General features: G+C 59.2%; 2 protein-coding genes across 4 annotated transcripts; both read right to left on the bottom strand.

Moving 5' to 3' along the window:
* Nucleotides 1-1,360: 1,360 nt before the first annotated feature.
* On the bottom strand, nucleotides 1,361-7,093 carry SHISA8 (shisa family member 8). 2 transcript variants are annotated; one of them, XM_033116092.1, is made up of 5 exons: nucleotides 6,109-7,093; nucleotides 3,372-3,456; nucleotides 2,765-2,819; nucleotides 2,384-2,539; nucleotides 1,361-2,066 (listed from the first exon to the last, which is right to left on the bottom strand). In XM_033116092.1, exons 1-5 carry the CDS (start codon nucleotides 6,630-6,632, stop codon nucleotides 1,672-1,674), a joined length of 1,215 nt encoding a protein of 404 aa, XP_032971983.1. In that variant the 5' UTR covers nucleotides 6,633-7,093; the 3' UTR covers nucleotides 1,361-1,671. The 2 variants fall into 2 exon arrangements, with proteins under 2 accessions (XP_032971983.1, XP_032971984.1); XM_033116093.1 differs by lacking the exon at nucleotides 2,765-2,819 and having other exon boundaries at nucleotides 3,323-3,456.
* An 8,598-nt stretch (nucleotides 7,094-15,691) lies between these two features.
* On the bottom strand, nucleotides 15,692-19,134 carry TNFRSF13C (TNF receptor superfamily member 13C). Of its 2 annotated transcripts, none has more exons than XM_033116115.1 (3): nucleotides 18,816-19,134; nucleotides 18,243-18,476; nucleotides 15,692-17,736 (listed from the first exon to the last, which is right to left on the bottom strand). In XM_033116115.1, the coding sequence occupies exons 1-3, from the start codon at nucleotides 18,949-18,951 to the stop codon at nucleotides 17,558-17,560; spliced, it is 549 nt and encodes a 182-aa protein (XP_032972006.1). In that variant the 5' UTR covers nucleotides 18,952-19,134; the 3' UTR covers nucleotides 15,692-17,557. The 2 variants fall into 2 exon arrangements, with proteins under 2 accessions (XP_032972006.1, XP_032972005.1); XM_033116114.1 differs by having other exon boundaries at nucleotides 15,694-17,736; nucleotides 18,243-18,479; nucleotides 18,816-19,129.
* Between the last annotated feature and the right edge of the window lie 924 nt (nucleotides 19,135-20,058).

Genomic DNA, 20,058 nt, shown 5'->3' with positions numbered 1-20,058 from the left:
TGAACGGAGAGGTCACGCCCACTGCCCCAGCACAGCCAGCCGGGGCCTGTGTCATCAGGGTGGGTGACCGTGGGTGGCCAGTGTGCCCAGGAAACTGATCCTTTTTGTGTCTTGGCCGGCTACATGACTCCGCACCCACGCGCCTTCCCCGGCTCCACACAGCTGCAGAACAGGCCCTTGGGGTACCCCACCCCCACCTCGGGTGCAAGGTTGGGGGCTCTCCCCGGGCTCTGTCCTGGGGCTTCTGGGCCTTGGTTTCCTCAACAGCCTTTAGAGACAGGGAGGTGCCTCCTCCGGCAGGGGAAGAGCTGGTGGGTTTGGGGGCCTCAGGGTGGTCCTTCCTCTAGGTAAGAGACTGCCTGTACACTGGGAGCAGGGGCGCCTCTGCCAACGCACAAGTGCATAACCTTCCCTCCTCCCCCAACCCGCACACAGCCTGCCATTCCATCAGGGTCACGGTGGCGGCAGAATACAGAAGAATCCTAACCGAGTCAGCTGGGTGACCTTGGCAAGTTAGTTAGGTCTCAAAACCTCAGCTTCTTCATCTATAAAGCCACATGCCCATGGGGTTCTTGTAATTAAATGAAAAGAACAGCAACAAATGGTGGCCACTGTTACCAAAACAGCATACCTTGCCTAGGGTACACAAGGAAAACTGAGGCCCAACTGGGTGGTTTGGGTGAGGTCACATGAGGGGCACAGCCCAGCCCTCAACCTCCCAAACAGTACCTGTCACTGAGGAACTCAATGCACACAGGCTGCTGGCACTGCCCTGGGCCACAGCCCTGTACCTGGAGCCTGCCTGGCAGGAAGGGGGAGAGCTGGCAGTGCCAAGCATGTGTGGTGTGAGCATCCCAATGGGGGCACTGCCAAGGCCCTGGGTCCAACATCCCCATCCCCTTTCCCTCCATAGCAGCTACTAGGAAGAGGCTCTGCCATCCTGAGCACCAGCTGTCCACCCTGCCAACTGCCCACAACCATTAGGGGGGTGGCTGTGGGCCAAGCTGGCCAAGTGGCCTGCAGGCCAGGGGCCGGCCCAGGGCCAGACTGTCAGTGAGGTTCAGCCAGGCTCAGGCAACTCAAGATGTAGAGCGGCTGACCCTCCAGTAAGGGGCATGAACCTCCAAGGGAACTCTCCACAGCCCTCTCCCCTATGTCCAAGCCTCAAGCTGGCTGGGGCCTAACTGCCCCTCTCCCATGGGTCCCATTAGTATGGACATGAAGCCTGGCATTCAGCCCTAACCGCCACCTCCAGCCACCTCCAGCTCCTAGAACACACCGGCCGGCTCTCAGGAGCCAGCCCTCTGCTCTTGCACATGCTGTGCCCTCTGCCGGCACTGCCGTCTGTCCAGTCAATGAGCAATGCCTCCACCATCAGCCCCTCTCAGAGCCAAGCTGGAGCTCCTTTATTCTCAGGGATGGGAGCTACATAAAAGGGTATTTACATGAGGAACCCGGACCCTGGGGTCCCCAAGACAGGCCCCTTCTTAGCCCTGCAGGCTCCAAGGCCCCCAGTCCAGTTTGGGCAGGCGAAAGGGCTGGACTTTCGAGACCGGCGCCCCTCCCTCTACCCCCCCATGGCCTGGGCTTCTGGACCAGGCGTGTGGCGGATCCCGGACAGACGAGGGCTCCTGGCGATGCGATGTCTTGGAAGAATCACCAGGCCCGTCTTCACACGGTAACCTCAGCTTTGCTGTTGGTGCTCAGGTGCCGGGGTCCGCGGCCCGCGCAGCCGTAAAGGCCAGGGGGCTGCGGACCGAAGGCTTCGGGCAACTTCTCCACGCTGAACTGGCGCCGGGGCGGGTGGCCCGACCGCCGGGGAGCAGGAGAGGCCTGAGCCGCCAGGTGGCCGCGGTGGGCGGGCCGAGCCGGGCGGCCGGCGGTCCAGGCCTTGCAGTGGCCAGACCGGACAGGGCCGACGGGGGGCTTGTAGCCCGGCGGAGCCCAGGGGCAGACGTCGAGCAGCGCAGGCAAGTCCTCGGGAGGCCTCGGGGTCCGCGCCGGGAGGGTCAACGGGGCGGATGCTGACGCGGGAAAACGCTGGTAGAAGTCCTGAGGGGGCGCCTCTGTGGGGGACAGGGCGGGGCAATCGGGGGCAAGGTCAGGTCGTGGGGGGCGGGGCCTCAGAGCCTCCGGGGCGGGGCAAGGCGGGGATTGGCTGCCAGAGACGCGGCTTTCCACGCCCCGCGCTCTGGATCCTGCGAGGGGTCGCAGCCAGGCGGCCAGGTCAGGGCATGGCGCCCTATAGAACCTGGCTGGAGCGCTGACTCGAAAGGCTGGGAACTTTGAAACTCCAGACTGGGGCTCCAAACCCTGCAGTCTAGGAGCTTGGATACCTGAGTGCAGTGGACCCTGCGCTCTTCACACAAACGGGGCCACTCACCTGCCGTCTTGAGCGCCGCTGCCTTGAGGCTGGCGAGGGTGGCGTACTTAGCGTAGTCAGGCTGTAACGTCATGCTGCCGCCGCCCTGCAGCTGGGGACCGCGCGGGGGCCCTGGTGTCGCCGACCCCAGGGGCATGTTGTTGGGACGTTTCTTGTCTAGAACAGGGAGAGGGAAAGAAGAAACTAGGCCCCCTGACTGAAGGACACTGCACCTGCTCTACCACCTCTTTTTTCTCTGTCCTCTCCCCACCTACACTTTAATGAGAACTTGTGGGGTGGCTATTTGGGTGAAACTGAGAGTGGAACCTGTCTTCATGGCAGAATCTCCAGCGCCTGGATCAGAATAACATGAAAAGCAGCCAGTCCTGAGTGGGTGCTAACCTAGTGGATGACACACCAGCATGTTCAGCGTCAGCCAGGCACTGAGTCCCAGGACCTGCTCCCATCAGAGATGAGGGAATATCTGAGGATTAGAGCCCACACAGGGAAGTCGTGGGGATGGCCGGGCTTGGGGGCGGGGGGGGGGGGGGGGGGGGGGGGGGGGGGGGCGGGGGGGGGTGCTGTCAAGCCTGCCTGGCCAGCAAGAGGCCAAGAGGGAGACTCCAGCCTAGAGGAAAAGGCCCACAGGAGGCCATAGACCCTGGCCAGGCAGACCCCAGGGTGCTGAACCAGAACCTGAGCCAGGGATCCCTAAATCTGGAACCTTCCTCAGAGTCCCTGAGGCTGGAGGTTGCAGGACCCCTGGAAGGATGCTTCTCTACCAAGGTTTGCTGACCAGCTTGTCCAGCCCCCACTCGCACATGTGCAGAGGCAGACAGCGCATTTCCATTGGTGAAGCAGTCTGCTCAGAGCCTTTTGACCCTCATCACACCCCTCGCTCCCAGACAAAGGTGGCCCTGTGCTGTAGATGAACAAATGCCCACCCACCAGCCTACTCACCCGTGCTGTTGTGGGGGGAGCCCCTGGGGAGGCCATCACCCATCTGTACCTGGACACAGCTACCCAGAGGTGGGCCCAGAGGTGGAGGCAGTGGCTCCTGGGGGCCCGGCTGCTTCAGAAGTTCCGTCAGTGTCCTGTGAGGAAAGAGTGGTGAGAAGCAGCCCCCCCCAGCCTCCTGCTTCCTCATCGGCCAGGCACTGCCCTATCAAAGGCCAGCCTTGGTCACCACTGTTTCATTGCGTGACCCTGGAGAGCTCTTCCAGCCGCTCTGGGCTTTCTCCCTGTGATTGGGCTCACACGTCGTTTCCCCTACCAGTCACGACCTGTGGCCCCAGCATGGCCACTTCCCAGAGCAGGTCAGGAAACTCCAATGGGGTCATGTGAACCAGGGCCACCTAGTTTTCCAAAGCCCTCCCCCCATCCTGGAGTCCACTCTCCAAGACCCTTCGAGTTGAGCCTCCTCTCCCAACACAAGCTCTGTGAGCATATCAGTCTCCCGGACTCTGCTCGTGCTGCTTTTTCTGCTAACAATATCCTTCCCTCCATCTCCTCCCATAAAACTACTCATTCTTCAAGTCCCTCCTCCAGGAAGCCTAAAGATGGCCTACCTAACACAGCAGGGGCTTCTGCTGGGTCCTGGGGCACAGCTGCCAGCACAGGCATGGAGGACAGATGAGGGGTTGGAGATCTCCTGCTAGCCCAGCACCAAAGGTTGTATGCCCTTGGGCAGTGGCCTCCCTGGGTACCAGGACACCCATCCCCCACCCAGCTGTGACAGCATCTGACTGAGCCCTCCCCACCGACAGCCAAACCCAGCCTTCAACCCAGCTGCCTTCAGCTCCCAGAACCCATGATTTTCTCCTACCCCAGTCTGACCCTCCTTCTGGGGCTGGGGCCTCAAATGGCTGATTCATGAAGAAACACATTGTAGTTGGGACACCTGGGGTGGGCATCGTTTGGCTACAGAGTCTGAAAGCCTCCTAGTGCCAGCCTGAGCTGACCTTCCTGCCCCACCCATCCCTCAGCAGCCCACCCCTGTGTTCTCATCTCTGGGCAAACACCCGCCAGCCAGCTTTCCCAAACACCTGAGTAATTTTCATGCCTTTGGGCCTTTGCACAAACTCTCCTGGGACAGACTCCAGCTACCCCCTCTCCCTAGCCCTCTGAGAAACCTTCCCTGATCACCCACCTCAACAGGGCAGAAATAAGGGTGAGACTTGGCGGGGGGGGGGGGGGTGTAGGGGTTTACAACACACGCACGCATGAGCTCAAGTTGGGTTCCAGGTTTCCTCAGAGGAGAAAAGGGAGTCAGGGCACATGGGAGCCTGAAGCCCAGAGAGGAAGGGACCGATTCAGGCCACATAACCCATCAGTGGTGGGCCAGCTCTTCCCAAAGCGTCTCCAAACCTGCTTCCCAGTTCCCTGCAGATGAAGTAGGTTCTAGATGAACGTGTCAGCTCGGCTGCGCAAGCCACCCCTCTATACATACCATCATGGCCCTCAGTTCCTGCTGCCCAACTCTGGTCAAGGGCATGACCTGTCCTCTCCCCCTCACCCAGCATGAGGGACTCCAAGCTCAGGAGGCCCAGGGCCTGCCCCCAGCAGCATCCAAGACCCAGGCTGAGCGCCTCCACATCATGGAGGCAGCACAGAAGCTGAGGCCAGGGTTCCAGCCCCAGCTCTGCCCTGCAGCTGTCTGGGAGGGGTGGGCTAAGTGGTGTGGGAACAAGGGGTGCTGTGGAGTGCCAGGGGAGCACTCATCCCCTGCCCCTGAGGTCTAGGAGGGGGGAGCATCCACAGCTGGCCCACCCAAGCATGGGGGCTTTTCTCTATTGTCACTTTTAATACCAGCCTGTCACAAGCAGTGTCAGCAGCCCACATGCCCAAGGGAGCCAGAACCTGGGTGAGCGAGGAGGGTGCAGGCCCCAGGACGTGAGGGTGGCTGGGGGCCTGAAGTGGGGGAGGTGCGGGGGTGGAGTGAGGGTTCCAGGGGTCAGGACACAGAATCCCTGAGTCCCTATCCCGGTGAGGAAGGGAAACTGGGTTCCGTACACCCCACTTCACACATAGCTCAGAACTCAGCTAGCACTTGTCTTGGTGTCTGCAGCAACTAACCCATGGCCCCCACAGATCAGCCCCTTTCTACACCAGAGGAGACCCTGACCCTCGCCTCCGAAGTATTGAGTGGGGTGAGTTGGGGAGGCCTTCTGAAACACCAGGAAAAGGTCAGGCCTGAGTCACAGCTATGGGGGTGCAGGGAAGGAGATGGAAGGAGGAAGGGAAAAATGAGGGGAGAAGCCGGAGGCAGAGAACCACGAGAGCTACAGAACATGCCGCCTGTCCTTTCTTCCCTCAGGGCCCAAGACCCCCAACACTAGGTCAGCCCACACCCACAACCAGCGCTAGTGGGGCTCGGGCCCCAGACCCCATCCCCTGGGCGCAGACCTTGTGCCCTCGGTGCGGCGACCAGCCTTCCCCGCCCACTCCGGAGGATGGAGCTGCGGGGGAGGGCGGCCCAGCACCCAGCTCCGCCGGAAGGTCAAGGGAAGACAGGGCGGTATCAGCTGTCTCCCTCTGAGAAGTGGGGGGTGAGGGGAGACACAGACTTGGAGACAGTCAGACAAGGAGGAAGAACCAGGACAGGAAGAGGTGCTGTTGAGAGGACCAAAGTTCCGAGAGGGGCGCGAAGGATGAAGGGTCGTGAGGGGGCCCCAGCCCGGCAGGCAGGGCGGTCCAAGCCGGACGGGCGGGGATCCGGGGCCCAGGCCCGGGCGGCGCGTGCTCACCTGGTCACGGTGCGCCGTGCGCGCGGGCTGTGCGCCCTCTCCAGGCCCAGGCGCACCCCGATGCCCGCCAGCACCAGCAGCGCTGCGACGCCGCACACCGCGTAGACGGCCGTGTGGCTGCGCTCGCGGGCCGGGTCACGGGGCACGACGGCGTCGCGGGCCCGCGCGGGCGGCCGGCCGGTCTGCACCCAGGCCGGTGTATCGTAGTTGGAGCAGCGGCTCTGGTCAAGGCGCCGGGGCCCGTCGTGGCAGCAGAAGCGGTAGCCGCACGTGCCACAGCAGAAGCTGTAGACTCCCGAGCTGCAGTTGAAGGGCGGGTCCCACTGGCCCATCACGTCGTAGTAGCCGCGGCAACGGTCGCCGCCGGCCGGGGCTGCCGTGCCGGGCTCCGCCGACTCCTGCGCCTCCGGGGCCCCCGCGCGGCCCGACGGCGGCCGCACCAGCAGCAGCGCCAGCCCTAGCGCGAGCCGGGGCCCTGGCGGGCCGCGGCCGCCTCGCAGCCCCCGAGCCCCGGCCCTTTCCATCGGGCCCGCGCCTTCGGCTACAGGGCCCCGCGCATGGCGACGCGCCGCGGCTTCCTACGGCTCGGCCGCCCGGCCGGATCCTTCTCGCCCGCAGGGATCACGCGGGGCCCGCAGGGATCGCGCGGGGACCGCCTCCCGGGCGCTGGCTCCCGGCGGACGCCTCCTCGGCGGTCAGGCTCGCCCTAGCACCCCAGACCCCGGTGGGCTCGGCCCGGAGCTCCCGGGGCAGTTGGGCGCGTCTTCTGCCGGGGCTCACCTCGGACCCGAGCCGGCCAGTCTGCGCCCTGGGACGCCCCCTGGTCCGGGCAGCGGGTCCTCGCCTGCGCACGGTCCCGGGCCTCTCAGCCGGCGGGTGTGCGGATCCCGGGCCTAGTGGGGGCGGCGCGCCGCACCACACCGCTGCCTTCCCGCCGCCGGCTCCGTGCTGCCCGCGCTCTGGCTGCGGCTCGGGCTCCGCGCGGGCTCGGGCGGGCGGGGGAAGGAGAGAGCGCGGGAAGAAGGGCGGGAGGGAGCGAGCAGAGCCGGGGGAGGAGCGCGGCGGCCGCCAGGGGCGGGAGGGGGCGCGGTGGAGCCCGCACAGCCGGGGCACCCCACGGGATACTCCCGAAGGCCTCCCCAAATCATTTCTCGCAGGTGGGCACTCCGGGGCATTCAGCTACGACCCTCAGGACCATTAGCTTTGGACAACAGGTCTACCGCGGGCGCGTCAAGGTTTTACAAGTGCGGGAACTGAGGGGACAGAGCAGCACCGGGAGGGTCGTTGCCGCCCCCATCTCCCGCCTCCTCGTCTCCTCCGTCAGTTCTGATCGAGACAGAGAGGTGTGACACGAGGCAGGCCCTTTCCTTTCTCTGAACCTCGATTTTCCCGCCAGTCAAATGGGAAGGAAACCCGCAGCAGAGCCGCAGCACAGGGCGAAGTATGGGACCCCTCCGCGCCGCGTAGGGCGCAGCGTTAACCCTAGGGCGCGCGCCCTGGTCCCAGAACTTCCTGGACGCCGGGGATGGGGTTTTGGGGTGTCCCCTCACCTATGATGATGAGCATGGCCTAGCCGGCGCCTTCCCGGGCTCGTTCAGTCATCCCGCGGGAGGAGGCTGGGCTAGCCCGTTTTCAAGGAAGGGGCGGGGCCATTGGCGGACCCTCCAACCTGCCTTCCCCAGGACCCTCAGGTCCATTCACAAGCCCTGGGCAAAGTGGTGGGGGCAATTACCGAACGTGGACTGGTGGAGAGTACCCTCAGTCTTACTTTTCGAAGTTGGGTTTAACTGGAGAATGTGACCGAGCATTGGTGCCTTGCTTCTCTCTGCCTTAGTTTCTCATCTTAGTTTCTCATGGGGGGGCCGATTCATTATCCGCACCCTCCAGGAGGCAGGAGCCAATAAGATGCCTCCCACTGTCCAGATGGAAACACCAAGAGGGTCCAGTTCAGCCCATTGTCTCCACACCGCACAGGCCTCCGCCATAATGGATGAAGTGACTCCAGTCTCTAGTTTCTGTAAAATGAAGAATTTGGGCCCATAGGGTCCTTCCTGCCCCCCTTTGCATCCTCTTCTTCACGTAGAGACTGGGATCAACTTATAAAAATGGAGGAGGTGGGGGAAGAGGGAGAAGAATTCACATTTTAAGGAGGATCAAGTCCTGTTGCTGAGAAGAGGGGCTGACAGGCTAATGTCAGGTATTAGTGAGCTAAGACAGAAAGGGGGGTGACCTCCATGCAAGGCCCTGCCCCCTCAGGGTGATTCCTTGTGCGGTGGCCAAGGACAGCGTGCTCCCCCCTCCTCCACCCAGGAACACACTTCGCATCCAGCTCAGAAAACCATACCCCATTAAAAGACTACCACAAATTTAGAGAAAAAGAAAAGGTGAGCAAAGGAATGAAATGAAATCGCCTTAATGCCATTATCATTAAGGGACAACTGATGCTATAAAATATGTCCTATTTTACATACAGTTTTGTAACTGGTTTTTAGTTTACTTTTTGATGTCAAACTTCCAGTTTGTTATTCTGCTTAGAACTTTGTAACTATATTTTCTGGTGCATCCTTTTCTACTTCCTTAGGGGGCATTCCTAGAAATAAAATCCATGGCACAAACTGTCCAGTTTGTGTCAATGGCCCCCACACACTCTGCCAAGCTGCCCTCTAGGTTACCAGGGCTCTGAGGGAGGCCACTTCTTCTCCCTCTCCCACCCTACTGCTGAGCCCTAGATTTAAAGGCTTATCTCTGCCTCCTGGGACTGTGGCCTCTTCCCAGGTAGGGTGACTACTGGGCCCAGAGTGAATCCCCTTCTCCCTGGGCCTCTCTCTTGTTCCCAGTGTCCTGGCATCATTGAATGCTCTGCTCAGCTTCCACCCCAAGTTGACTTCCATCAGGTCCTGCATATATATATATATGTATACATATATATCTCCATTTGTCCAATGCAAGAGCAGATTCCAGTCCCCTCCCACCCTCAGGGACTGAGGTCCAACCTCCAGGTCCTCCCATCCCCAGTCTGGTTCAGTGGTCAGCAGCAACAATAGATGCCCACGTCTGCTAGGTCTGTGCCTGGCACTTAGTGCCCTCTCCATATGAACACACAGCCTGGGGGGGCGGGTGCTGTGAGAAGGAGGGGCAAAGGCAATGACAGACCACAGCTGACTGGCTGAGCCCTGGGACCTGGTCATTCATTCAGCTGACACTGCCTTCAAGTGCCCAGCTGTGGACTGGGCAAGGGGATCTAGACATGGCGTCCAGGCTGCCCTCCCTGGACCTGGGGTCTCCCTCCATAGCAAGGCAGCAGAGCGCTTCCCCCCTTTCTCCTCTGCCCGCTCCCCCAAGCTTGTGTCACCAAAAATCATCCATTGATCCAGGCTTAAAATAACCCCTGGCATCTGAAGCAAGCCTCACGGGGCGGGCAGAGGAGCAGTGTCTCTGAGCCTGAAGGGCACCCGCCCCGCCCCCAGCTGCAAGTGCTGGCAATTTAAGTGTGCAGGTGTCTGTGTGCTCACAAATATGAGCGAGAGTGTATATCTGGGGCTAGCTTGACTATGGGTGCCTTTCCTGCACCCATGAGCACATGTGTACACATGTGTGTAAGTGTGGATGTGCCTGTTCTTTTCTCACTGTTGAGCGCTCGCCCAGTGCCCAGCTGTGACTATATAAGGCTCAGGGTTTCCTGAGAGGTTGTGCACATAAGGAAAGCCTGTGCTGGGCCCCAGTATCCCCCTTTTAAATGGTGAGTGACCAGTCTGCCCAGCCCTGGGTCAGGGAATTTGGGATTTCCTAGAGAGAAACCCAAGACACAGAGAGGGTCTTGCTAGGACTGGCATACAGCCAGGAAGTGCCAGGGTCTGGCCTGGAACCTGCACTGTGAACCCCAAACCTACCTTCTGGCCAGTTCAGTACAGAGAGCGCAGCTGGAGGACCCCAGCCCAGAGCCTAGGGAAGTGTTTCTACATCCTGACAGCACACCCAATACCTGACTGGACACTTGAGCGATGCCTGACATACCCTGACTCCTTCCTATATTAGCTCTGGGCCTCCCCACAGGTGCTTCTCTCTTCCTGGACCGCCTTCCCGGCCCCTCACACTGAGGGGCGACTACCCTTCATTTTGGAGACAGACTAATGTGGATTGCAATTTCTGTTCTAATAAGGCTATTCAACCTTTTTAGGTCTCGGTTTTCTCATCTGCAACATGGGCTGCTAGCACCTCTTTGACAGGGTGGCAGGGAGAAGCCAACTCATGGGAGTGGTGCTGAGAAGCTAGCTGGTGATCACCACCGTGGGTGCCATCCACAATCTCAAAGGCCTTATCCCCAAGCCCATTTTGCTTCCATTTCATCATTGATGATGGAGACAGAGATTGTGGGGACTATGGACTCCCTGCTAGCACAGATGGACGCCAGTACTGGGAGGGGTTCCGGAGGCAGGGGGCCTTCGCTCCTTTGTCTCCCTGAGGCAGCTCTGACTCAGGCTCCAGCTGCCTGTGGGAGGAACCGGGTGCCTAGGCTCCTGAGGTCGCAAGGGAGTGGTGCCTCCTGTCCCAGTTCCCCAAGCACTCTCTGGTCCTCCCCTCCCCTCACCTGCCTCCGTCACTGCTGATCCCTCTGCCTGGAGTACCCCTATTAGTCTCCCCCTTCAGGATCCTCCGAAGGCCTCCGTGAACGTGCAGTTCTGAGATGGCCACCAAGATTGTAGCACGAAAACTGACCCAGAGAGGACAGTGCTCGGCGGAGGCCACACAGTGCGTCCACCCGGGAAAGGCCCGCCCTGCCCCCGCCGGCCTGCGGGTTCCTTGGACACAACACGGAGGTCAGCTCCTAGCCCAGAGCGCGGGGAGAGGCGTCCTGCAGCGCACCTCCCCTACACCTCGCCCCAAAGTAGGGCCCATGTTCCGCACCCGGGCCTCTCCTTGTTTGGGCCGCGCGTGGGGACGGGGATCCCGCGTGAGTGCGGAGGTCCAGAGTTGGGAGAGTGTATGGTTGGTCGTGGACTCCCCGCTCACCCAGTGCCTCCCTTTTTCCTCGCCCCTCGGCCACGAACCCACCCTTTCTACATGCCTGTGGCCCCGCCCCTTTTCGGCAACCTTGAGGCTTGGGGTCCCTCAGCCCCGCCTCTCTCCTTGACCCCGCCCCCGGCCGCGCCTCTCACCCTGGCCCCACCCCCTCCGGAAGGGAGCCCTAGTCCCGGCTGCTGGCAGGAAGGGTGCCACCCGGGCTCACCACAGGAGCCGCGCAGGTAGACTTTCGCCTGCCCCGGAGTCGCTGGCACTGTTCTGGATCTTGGCAGGGCGCCCGGGGCCGGAGCCCAGATTTTCTACAGCTCTGGGGAGTGAAGAGATGCTCAGAGGCCCTCTGGGCGCAGCGACCACTGCAGCGTCCCACCCACAGCTTCTCCGCCCTGAACAGTCCAGGGAAAGAGCGTGAGCTGGAAACGCGGGCATCCGTGTCTTCCTGGATCCTCCCGACTCTCCGTGTGACCCTGGGTAGTTGTTCCCATCCCCCTCACACACCGCCCCCGGGTCAGGACCTGGCAGCTGGGGAGGGGCACAGATGGGAGAGAGATCAGATTTCAGCTCTGGGTGAGGAAGAATTTGGCCCCAACCACCCACGACAGAGCAAATGGGAATGAGTTCTCACCCTGGGTCCAGTGGCGGCGTGCCAGAGGGATCTGGTGGCCTCTCAGAGGGGACAGGGAAGGGTGAGACACCAAATGATGGGCCTGGAAGAGTACCCAGGTTGCCTGAGGGTGACTGCCCCTGTGTGCCTGCGGCAGGCACGGTGTGGCCTCTGACACAGCCTGTCCTGGCACTCGGAGGCCATACTGCCCAGCTCGCCAGACCCTTCCCCTGCCCCTGCTTCCTGACCCTCCTGTCCCCTCTCCTCTGCACCTTTGCACACAGTCCCCTGGGGCAGGAATGCCCTTTCCCTGCTCTATTCCAGCAGGAAAACTGCCTTAGGATTCAGGACATACTTCCTACTCTTCAAAGCACTCCTTGGAAGCTGGATTAGTCACCTCCCTGCTTGGGGCATCCCCCCACCCCCGCCCCCGGGCAGGGATCACCTTGCCCTGTCCTTGTGTCCTGCTCTGTCTTCCATCAGACTAGGGTCCGATGGCAGGGCCTGGGGCTGACCTCCCAGCACCACCCAGAGGTGGCCCTGGAGCAAGTACACGTGTCTGGGATCCGGTGTGAGCAATGGCAGTAAGTGGATTAGTGATGGGGTGCTAAGCCCAGAGCCTCAGACCAGTTCTGGGAAACTCACTTCCCAGGGGGAATTGCTGAAGGTTGGAGGCTCTGGGCAGGATGTGCCTGTGCCCCAGGGAATGAAGGAGGTGGAGGCACTCTTGGGTGGAAACCCTACTTGCCACATGACCTCTTTAATCTCAGACAGCTGGGTGGCCCTCAAGCTCCATTTTGCGGGGGGGTGAGACAGGCCCAGAGAGATGCCACCAGCTTCTAAAGGCAAGGGCAGTGTGGGGCCTTCCTTGCTGAGATAGAGGGAAGGTAAGAGGTCAGGTCCTTCCTCCCTGGCCTCACCAGCTGGGCCTTTCTACCCCCACCCTGAACTCAGAATCGGGGGCTGCAGGGCAGGAAGTGAAAGGTGCCTGCAGGAAGCCCCAGGAGGAACTGAGACTTCAGCCAGCTCCACCCCCACCTGCCAGGGCCCTGGGGACTTTGGTGAAACCAAACCCTCCTTTAGGAAAAACTGGCAAGACACACAGGCTAGGGGGAGGGGAACTGCTTCTCTCCGTTGCCATTCCAACAAGCAGTTCTTCCAGAGTCTGTCTTGGATCCTTCTTACCACAAAAAGAGACTAGTTGGAGAGAGAAATCTTTGAGTAGTGATGAAAACAAGTAGAACTTGGACTCAATCCATGGAATCAGCTGCTCCTAAGGAGGACATCTAGACCAGTGACTTTCTGGACAGGCGCACAGGGCAGGGGCAGGAGCCTGGGTCTAGCCTAGCTCCATCTCTGCTTATTGGCCAGACCCCTCACCTCTCTGGGCCTTTTCTTTCCTATCAGCAAAATGGGCTGTATAATCCCCGCTCATGGACAAACGGGGGCCTTTAAAAAGTCAAGGACTTTGGTTGCAACAATTCTCCTGGGAAACAGAGACTCAGGGAAAGATTTATGTACAAGGAGGAGCTACTGTATCAGTTACAATATACAGTTGTCCTCCCTCATTCGTGGGAGACAGGTCCAAAACCCCCAGGGGATGCCTGAAATCACAGATAGTACCGAACGCTTTATATACAATATTTTTTTTCCTATATATGCACCCAAGATAAAGTTTAATTTATAAATTAAGCACAGTAAGCGATTAACAACACTAATAATAAAATAGCACAACTGTAATAATATACTGTAATAAAAGTGACGTGAATGTGGGTGCTCGTTCCCGGGGAGCCCTAGCTGCAGTCTCCGTACAGGCTCAATGCTTTTCTGGTGCAACACACTGTCAGCTGGAACACATTTTGTGCTCACATCCTCCACCCACAAATGTAATGCCTTTTCCATCCTAACTAAGCAGTTATCACGCACTGTGGCCATAACTTTTGCAGCCTGAGGTGCGACAGCAAATCTAGCACAAATTTATGTTTCCTTCTTGACAATTTCATGGGTAGAAGATTCGTCCTTATCATAGATCTTAGCAACCTCAGCATATAATTTTTTTCTTATTGACTAGAGAAATTTTACCTTTTCTCTTAAAGGAAGCACTTTATGGCTTCTCTTTGGCGTAGCCAAATTGTCAGCATCACTAACCACTCTTGTGCTTGGGGGCCATTATTAGGTAAAATGAGGGTGACTTGAACACAAGCACTGTATCCACTAACAGAGAAAGCTACTAAGTGACTGATGGGCAGGGAGCATATATAGTGTGGATACAACTGGACAAAAAGATGATTCACGTCCTGAGTGGGAAGAAGCAGGATGACGTGAGAGTTCATCATGCCACTCAGAATGGCACACAATTTAAAACTTATGAATTATTTATTTCTGGAATTTTCCATTTAATATTTTCAAACTGCAGTTGACTCGAGAAGGGGGGACCACTGTAAAAACTGAAAACAACCAAATGCTCCAGCGGCAAACTTTTTCAACATTTTCCAAGGTTTTTACCTTGTTGGTGAAGTGTTTAAAGGCAAGAGAAAACTCACCAAATACGACAGTCAAGATATGAATTTATATATGTATATAAAACGATTACAATGATGTAGGAAATCCACCACTCAGGGGCCTGGTACTGTGGATTATGGGTCATTTCTCTGTAGATTCCACCCTCGATTACTGTCTTGAATTTTCCAAAGTGTCTATAAAATCCACGTCTTGATTTTTTTTTTAAATAAAAAACACTTTTTAAAAGCAAACACCTCTCTTTCAGGTGTTATTAGTAAGATCAAATGAGGTAAGACTCCTTAGAAAACGATGCCTAGGACAGAGGGCCAGAGACTGGAGGCCCCTGGGAGGTGGGGGCCCTTTCAGGGTTGGGGGAGAGTGACCCCTCTTTGCCCACCTCTCCCCTGGCCTCCGCTCCTGGTTCTTCCTTAATGAACTTTCCTTCTGTTATTTGCTGGATGACAATGATGCTAAGTCTTCTTCTCTGGGCCTCAGTTTTCTAATCTGTAAAACGTGGTGAGGGGTCGAGGATTCTCTAAGTTTCCTTCTAGTTCTTCTTCTCTAAGGGCCACAGGCCAAGAGGAGAGCTTTGCATCTAACTTTGAACCCTCTGTTTTTCAGAAAAAGTAACTGAGACTGGGGGGGAAGCTGAACACTAGCCAGCGGTTCAGCCAGGACACAGTGGTGCCAGAGGTTTGCATGTCTGGGCCCCAGAGGGGTTTCGCCCACTAGTTTCACCTCGAGGGCCCAGCCTCCAGCTCTGGTGGAAAAAGTGGGGTGGGGGTGGGGTGGCCAGAAATGGCTCAGACTCCTCCAGTCCAGTGGATGGCTGGGGCCTTTCTGGGCCTGCCTGCCTACTGCCCGCCACCTGATCTCACCCCAGCCAGCTGGCTCCCTGGAGGGAGGGGCATCTGAAATGAGTTCAGGGAGGGAGTGGCTAAGTAGAGATTTAGGTATGAAAGATGTGAGTGTCCAGGTCCTGGGATCTCCAAATGCTGCTGGATGCTAACTGTGGGGACAGAGTCCCAGAGAGCGGTTTCCAGGCTCTCGGCCTCACGTGGAAAGGTGCTGGCTCGGTTATTAGATGGCCATCACCTGTAATCAGATGGCCGTCAGCTGTAGCTGGTTGGCCATCAGCTGTTACGGGTTAGCCATTCGTCACTAATATAACTGCTGAGGCTACGCTAGGGGATTGGTTGGATGGCAGAGAAGCAGGCAGCGGATTGCGCGTTGTGTGGAGCCTGCTTCCTGTGTCTCCAACCCAGCCGCCAGCAAGAGTATAGTGGTATGAACCCCCTACCCATGGCTCCATGGGTGTTCCTTTTTGGCCTCACCATGTCCTACGTTCTTGTCTGGAGAGCGGAAGCTGAGACCCTGCATAACACTGTCCTTCCCCCCACTTTTTCCACCTCCCCCCACCTACTCCGGTTCAAGCCGGTGTTTCTCAGTCTAGTTGTGTAGGACACAGCTCCCTGGCCCATGCTGGTATTATGAGGGCCCTCCCTGGCCCTTGCGCTCCCCCAGCTGAGGTGGTCAGTCCCTGGCCCTTGCGCTCCCCCGGCTGAGGTGGTCAGTCACCAGTCGTTGGTTGGCTGCTCACGGCAGCTGTCGCCAGCTGCTGGCCGCTCACGATGGCTTCTGGCCACTCACGCTGGCCACCGGCTGCTCCTGGCAACACACAGTACCCGCAGCAGCCCACAGCAGCCCACGGCAGTACACAGCAGCCCACAACAACCCACGCCAACCTCTGGCTGCTCACGGCAGCCCAGCTCCAGGGAGAGCCATTGTTCACAATCTTAGCTGTAGAGGGCGCAATTCACTGGCCCATGTGGAAATCGAAGCGGTGACCTACGCATTAGGAGCATGACGCTCCAACCACCTGAGCCACCGGGCCAGGCCCGCTAACTAACTATCTTTTGCGGTGGGTAAGAGGTGGGCAGAAAGGGCAGGTGTGTGCCAGGCAACTCTGATGGCACGTCAGGGAGAAGTGAGCAGAACACATTTGATGAATGGAACAGAATGTGGCCAAAGTCCTACAGTGGGACAAAATGGTACCCAGAATACCATCTTCTGACTCCCAGTCCAGTGATCTTTCCAAGGGCGTTGAGCTGCAACAAGTTCCAGTTCCAAGGGCGTTGTGTTGTGTGTGACAAGTTCCAGTTCCAGTTCCAGGATGGACTCTGGGGTCAGGAGGTTCGAGCCCTGTGTAGGAGGGCTGGCATACGAGGCAGCAGCCGATCAAGTGTACAGTGTGGTCCCAAACTGGAAGAGACAGTCTCGGCCCCAGTCCCAGAGCAAGCGGCACCACTGTCAGAGGAGCAGTTCCACTGGGATGGTGGGTGACTCTAGGGGTTGGCACAGAATGGCCAAGTGACTGCAATGCCCAGTCCTAGTGCTTGAGGAGGGCAGGCCACAAAGAGAAGGGAGCTCAAGGGACATCAGGCCCCAGGTCTGCCCTGGCCTCTGTATGAAGGAGGCCAGGTCCTACAAGTCCTGAGCCCTGCCCCGTGAATGGCTGAATGTGCCCTGGAGGCAGCTGGGACCCCAGCTGGTCTCTGATGCCTGCCCGTGTGCCTTCAGCGTGAGCTTGCAGTCCAGCCCCAGAGACTGTAGACTTCCCCCCAAGTGCAAGCCTTGGGTTCTGGAAGCTGCCATCAGGGTGAAAATGGCATCGTGGATCCTTGTAGATTGGGCCAAGCTCAGGGTTGACATTGGGGTACAGACACCTGAGAATCAGCATAATTCAGGCTATTTCTTTTTTTTATTGGAGAACAGTGTGTTTTTCCAGGACCCATCAGCTCCATGTCACTGTTTTCACTCTAGTTGTGGAGGGCGCAGCTCACTGGCCCATGTGGGAATCGAACCGGCGACCTTGGTGTTATGAGCACTGTGTTCTAACCAACTGAGCCACCCAGCAGGGCAGCTCTTGAGAGCAAGTATAAAGAAATACAACACCTAACTACAAATTAGGCATCCTCCCACTGGGTTCTTTTCCTAGATTCATTTTGGCTTAATGGCGGCTTCCCCACTCTAAAAGAGAAGCCTCCTACTCAAAGTGCCCCAACTACTCAAAAACAGGAGCTCAGTCACAATCTTCAAGGGCTCCCAAAGGTGGTAGGGTTTTATAAGCCAAACCCTGACCTGCCATAGGACACCGTGCCGGCTGAACACTGGTCTGCAGTGTCTGTGGTTTGCAGGGTTTGTTGGGGAGCAGCCTGGCTCCCAGAAAAGGGGCAGGTGGGGTGAAGAGCCAAATTCAACCTCCAAATCCCTGGCTCGCAGTCCACAGAGGGCAGAGGCCACCTCTTGCCCCTTTCGTTGCTGCTACTGTTCAGGGCCGGCTGTCTTGGTGGTGACCAGCTCAGTGGAGCCTAGCTCTGTGGCTGGCACAGGGACGCTGTGGGCAGGTGGGGTGGTGGCTGGGTCTTCTCTGGGTGAAGGCCAGATGGGAGCCGTGGCATCAAGGGGTCCAGAGGAGAGGATGGTGACACAGTTCGGGGGCTCTGGTGGGGGGAAAGTCAGGGTTGAGTCACAGCTGTCCCCCAACCCTGTTCTGGAAGACTCCCGGGAGGGACAGCTCTCTCACTGAGAGAGAAGTCACTGAAGCCCCACTGCAGGGGGGGGGAGGGTGACACATGATCACCCTCAGGACAGGAAGTGCTGAGAGGGCAGCAAAATGAGGGGTGCTGACAGAAGAGAGAGGAAGTGTGGCAGTCTGGCCATCCCAGAGAGAAGCCAGGACAGACCCCTCTCTCAGACTCCGCTCACCAGCCTTTGTGTCTCTTCCTCACGTGGGTCTGAGAGGCCACAGCTGTGTCCCTCGCTTGGCCTGGGGTCTCAGGCAGGACTGTCTCCCTGCTCAGCCTAGGATCCTCAGAGCAGCTCTTTCCTCCCTTTTTTGTATCCCCACCTAGAACCCTGTCTTCCCCTTCAGCCCTCCCCCCACCCCAGGCGCCGGACCCTCTTCCACTGGGCAGTGCCTCATGGGTCCCCTAGACGCGGAACTTACCGTCCTGCTCTATGTCGCTGGCCTCCGGGAGACCCGGCGAGCTGAGCCGCCTCTGTCGCCTCCTCCAGCTCACCAGGGCCACCAGGACCAGGGCCAGCGCCAGGCCCAGCAGCGCCGGGGCGCCGAGAAGTAGCGCGGGGAGCTGCAGCGCGGTCTCTGCTCCGGCGCCGGCCCCCGCGCTCACCGACTCCTGCGGCTGCAGAGCCGTCCCCGGCGCCAGGCTGCTCAACCCCGCTGCTGGCGGAGGGGACCGAGGGTCAGAGAGAGGCGAGCTTGGGCAAGGGAAGGGAGGGACGGCCAGGCGCGGGGAAGGGTGTGTGTGTGGGGGGGTACATGGGGAGAGGGGGGAGAGGCGGAGCTGAGGGCTGCGCGGTGATGGCTGGTCCCCATCCAGCCGCTGCCCACGGCCCCAGTCAACAATTTGCTCCCCTGCCCCAACGTCCTGGGACCATAGGGGCGGGGGCTAAGCCTCCGCTCTGGTGGGCGGGGTGAGGGGCCCTCCGCGGTGGCAGCACCCTCCGCCTCCCCCAGAGGCCGTCCTGTGGGCCAGCGTCGGAATCCTTTGGCTCTTACCGGGTCTCGGATCCGGCGTCCGGAGGAGATTGCAGGCCACGCAGTCGCGGACCAGCGGGTCAAAGCACTTGGCCTGGACGCACGGGGTGGAGGCCAGCCCGTCCCCGTCCCTCCGGCTCCTGGCCCCTGGCCTCATGCTACTGATGCCAACACACACCCAGCTGAGACTGAGTCGCCTGGGCTGCCCCAGGGGGAGGAAACTGGGAGGGGACACCGCCCACTGCACTCGCTCCGCCCTCCTGCCCGCTGGGGTAGGACCGCTGGGGTGGGACCACTCTCAGTCAGGGCCCTAGGGCCCTGCACCCCAGACCTTCCCTTTCTACCTGTGGTTTCTCCATTAAACCACTCAACCATCATCCGGCTTGGAGGGCCCTCTGCTGGGCACTGAGACCAGGGCCTGCTCTTGGCCAGCAGGTCCCCTCACCCCCAGCAGGCCTCCTCTGTCCTATGCCCCAAGGCCAGCCCATAGCCCCAGGTTATCCCCACCAGCCATCTCCCCCCACCCCCATCTGCCACCTTCTCTGAGGAGCCCTCCTGCCCTTTTCAGAGCTGGTTCAGTTCACCAAACACATCCTGAGTGCCCACACTGGATGTGTCCTGAGGGACCCCCACACTGGGGGTGGTGATGGGAGAGACAGACCTCACAGCAGCCAGTGTAGGTCTCACCACAGAGGGCTGGAGGGCTGGATGGCCCAGGAAGGCTTTGTGGAGATGAGTCAATTGCTAGATGGAGTGATGTCTAGGGGCCACGATGGGAAAGAGGCTTCGTATAAGCAAAGGCCTCGAGGCCCAAATATGAAGGCCAGGGAGTGCTGGGGTCAGAGGGCTGGCCCGGGGCCTTGAATGAGGGGTAAGGAGCTCAGACACTGGCCTGAAGGCACTGGGGAGCCACAAAGGGCTTTAAGCAGGGACTGTCACAGTCAGAGCTGTGTGTTAGCAAGGAACCTCTGGCTAGAGTGGAGGGCAAAGAGGGTGGAGGGGCAGGGCAGCCAAACGCCCAGGGACAGCTCAGTCTCCAGATCCTAAGCAGGAAGGAGATTCAGACCAACAGATGGACAGAAAGACCGAACCCCAGTAGGCGGTCCACCCACCTTGCTGTCTTTTCCGAGGGTTGTGTGTGTCCCAGCCGCTCACCCCTATGTCTCACCACAGCCCCTCCTGCCTGTCTCTCCTCCTCCATGTTTGGGTTCCCCCACCTGTCTCTCACACCTGTGTCTCTCTGACTGAGTCACACACACACACA

This window comes from Rhinolophus ferrumequinum, chromosome 10 (genome assembly GCF_004115265.2).
Source record: "Rhinolophus ferrumequinum isolate MPI-CBG mRhiFer1 chromosome 10, mRhiFer1_v1.p, whole genome shotgun sequence".
NCBI lineage: Eukaryota > Metazoa > Chordata > Mammalia > Chiroptera > Rhinolophidae > Rhinolophus > Rhinolophus ferrumequinum.
This window is presented reverse-complemented; position numbering and strand designations above follow the sequence as displayed.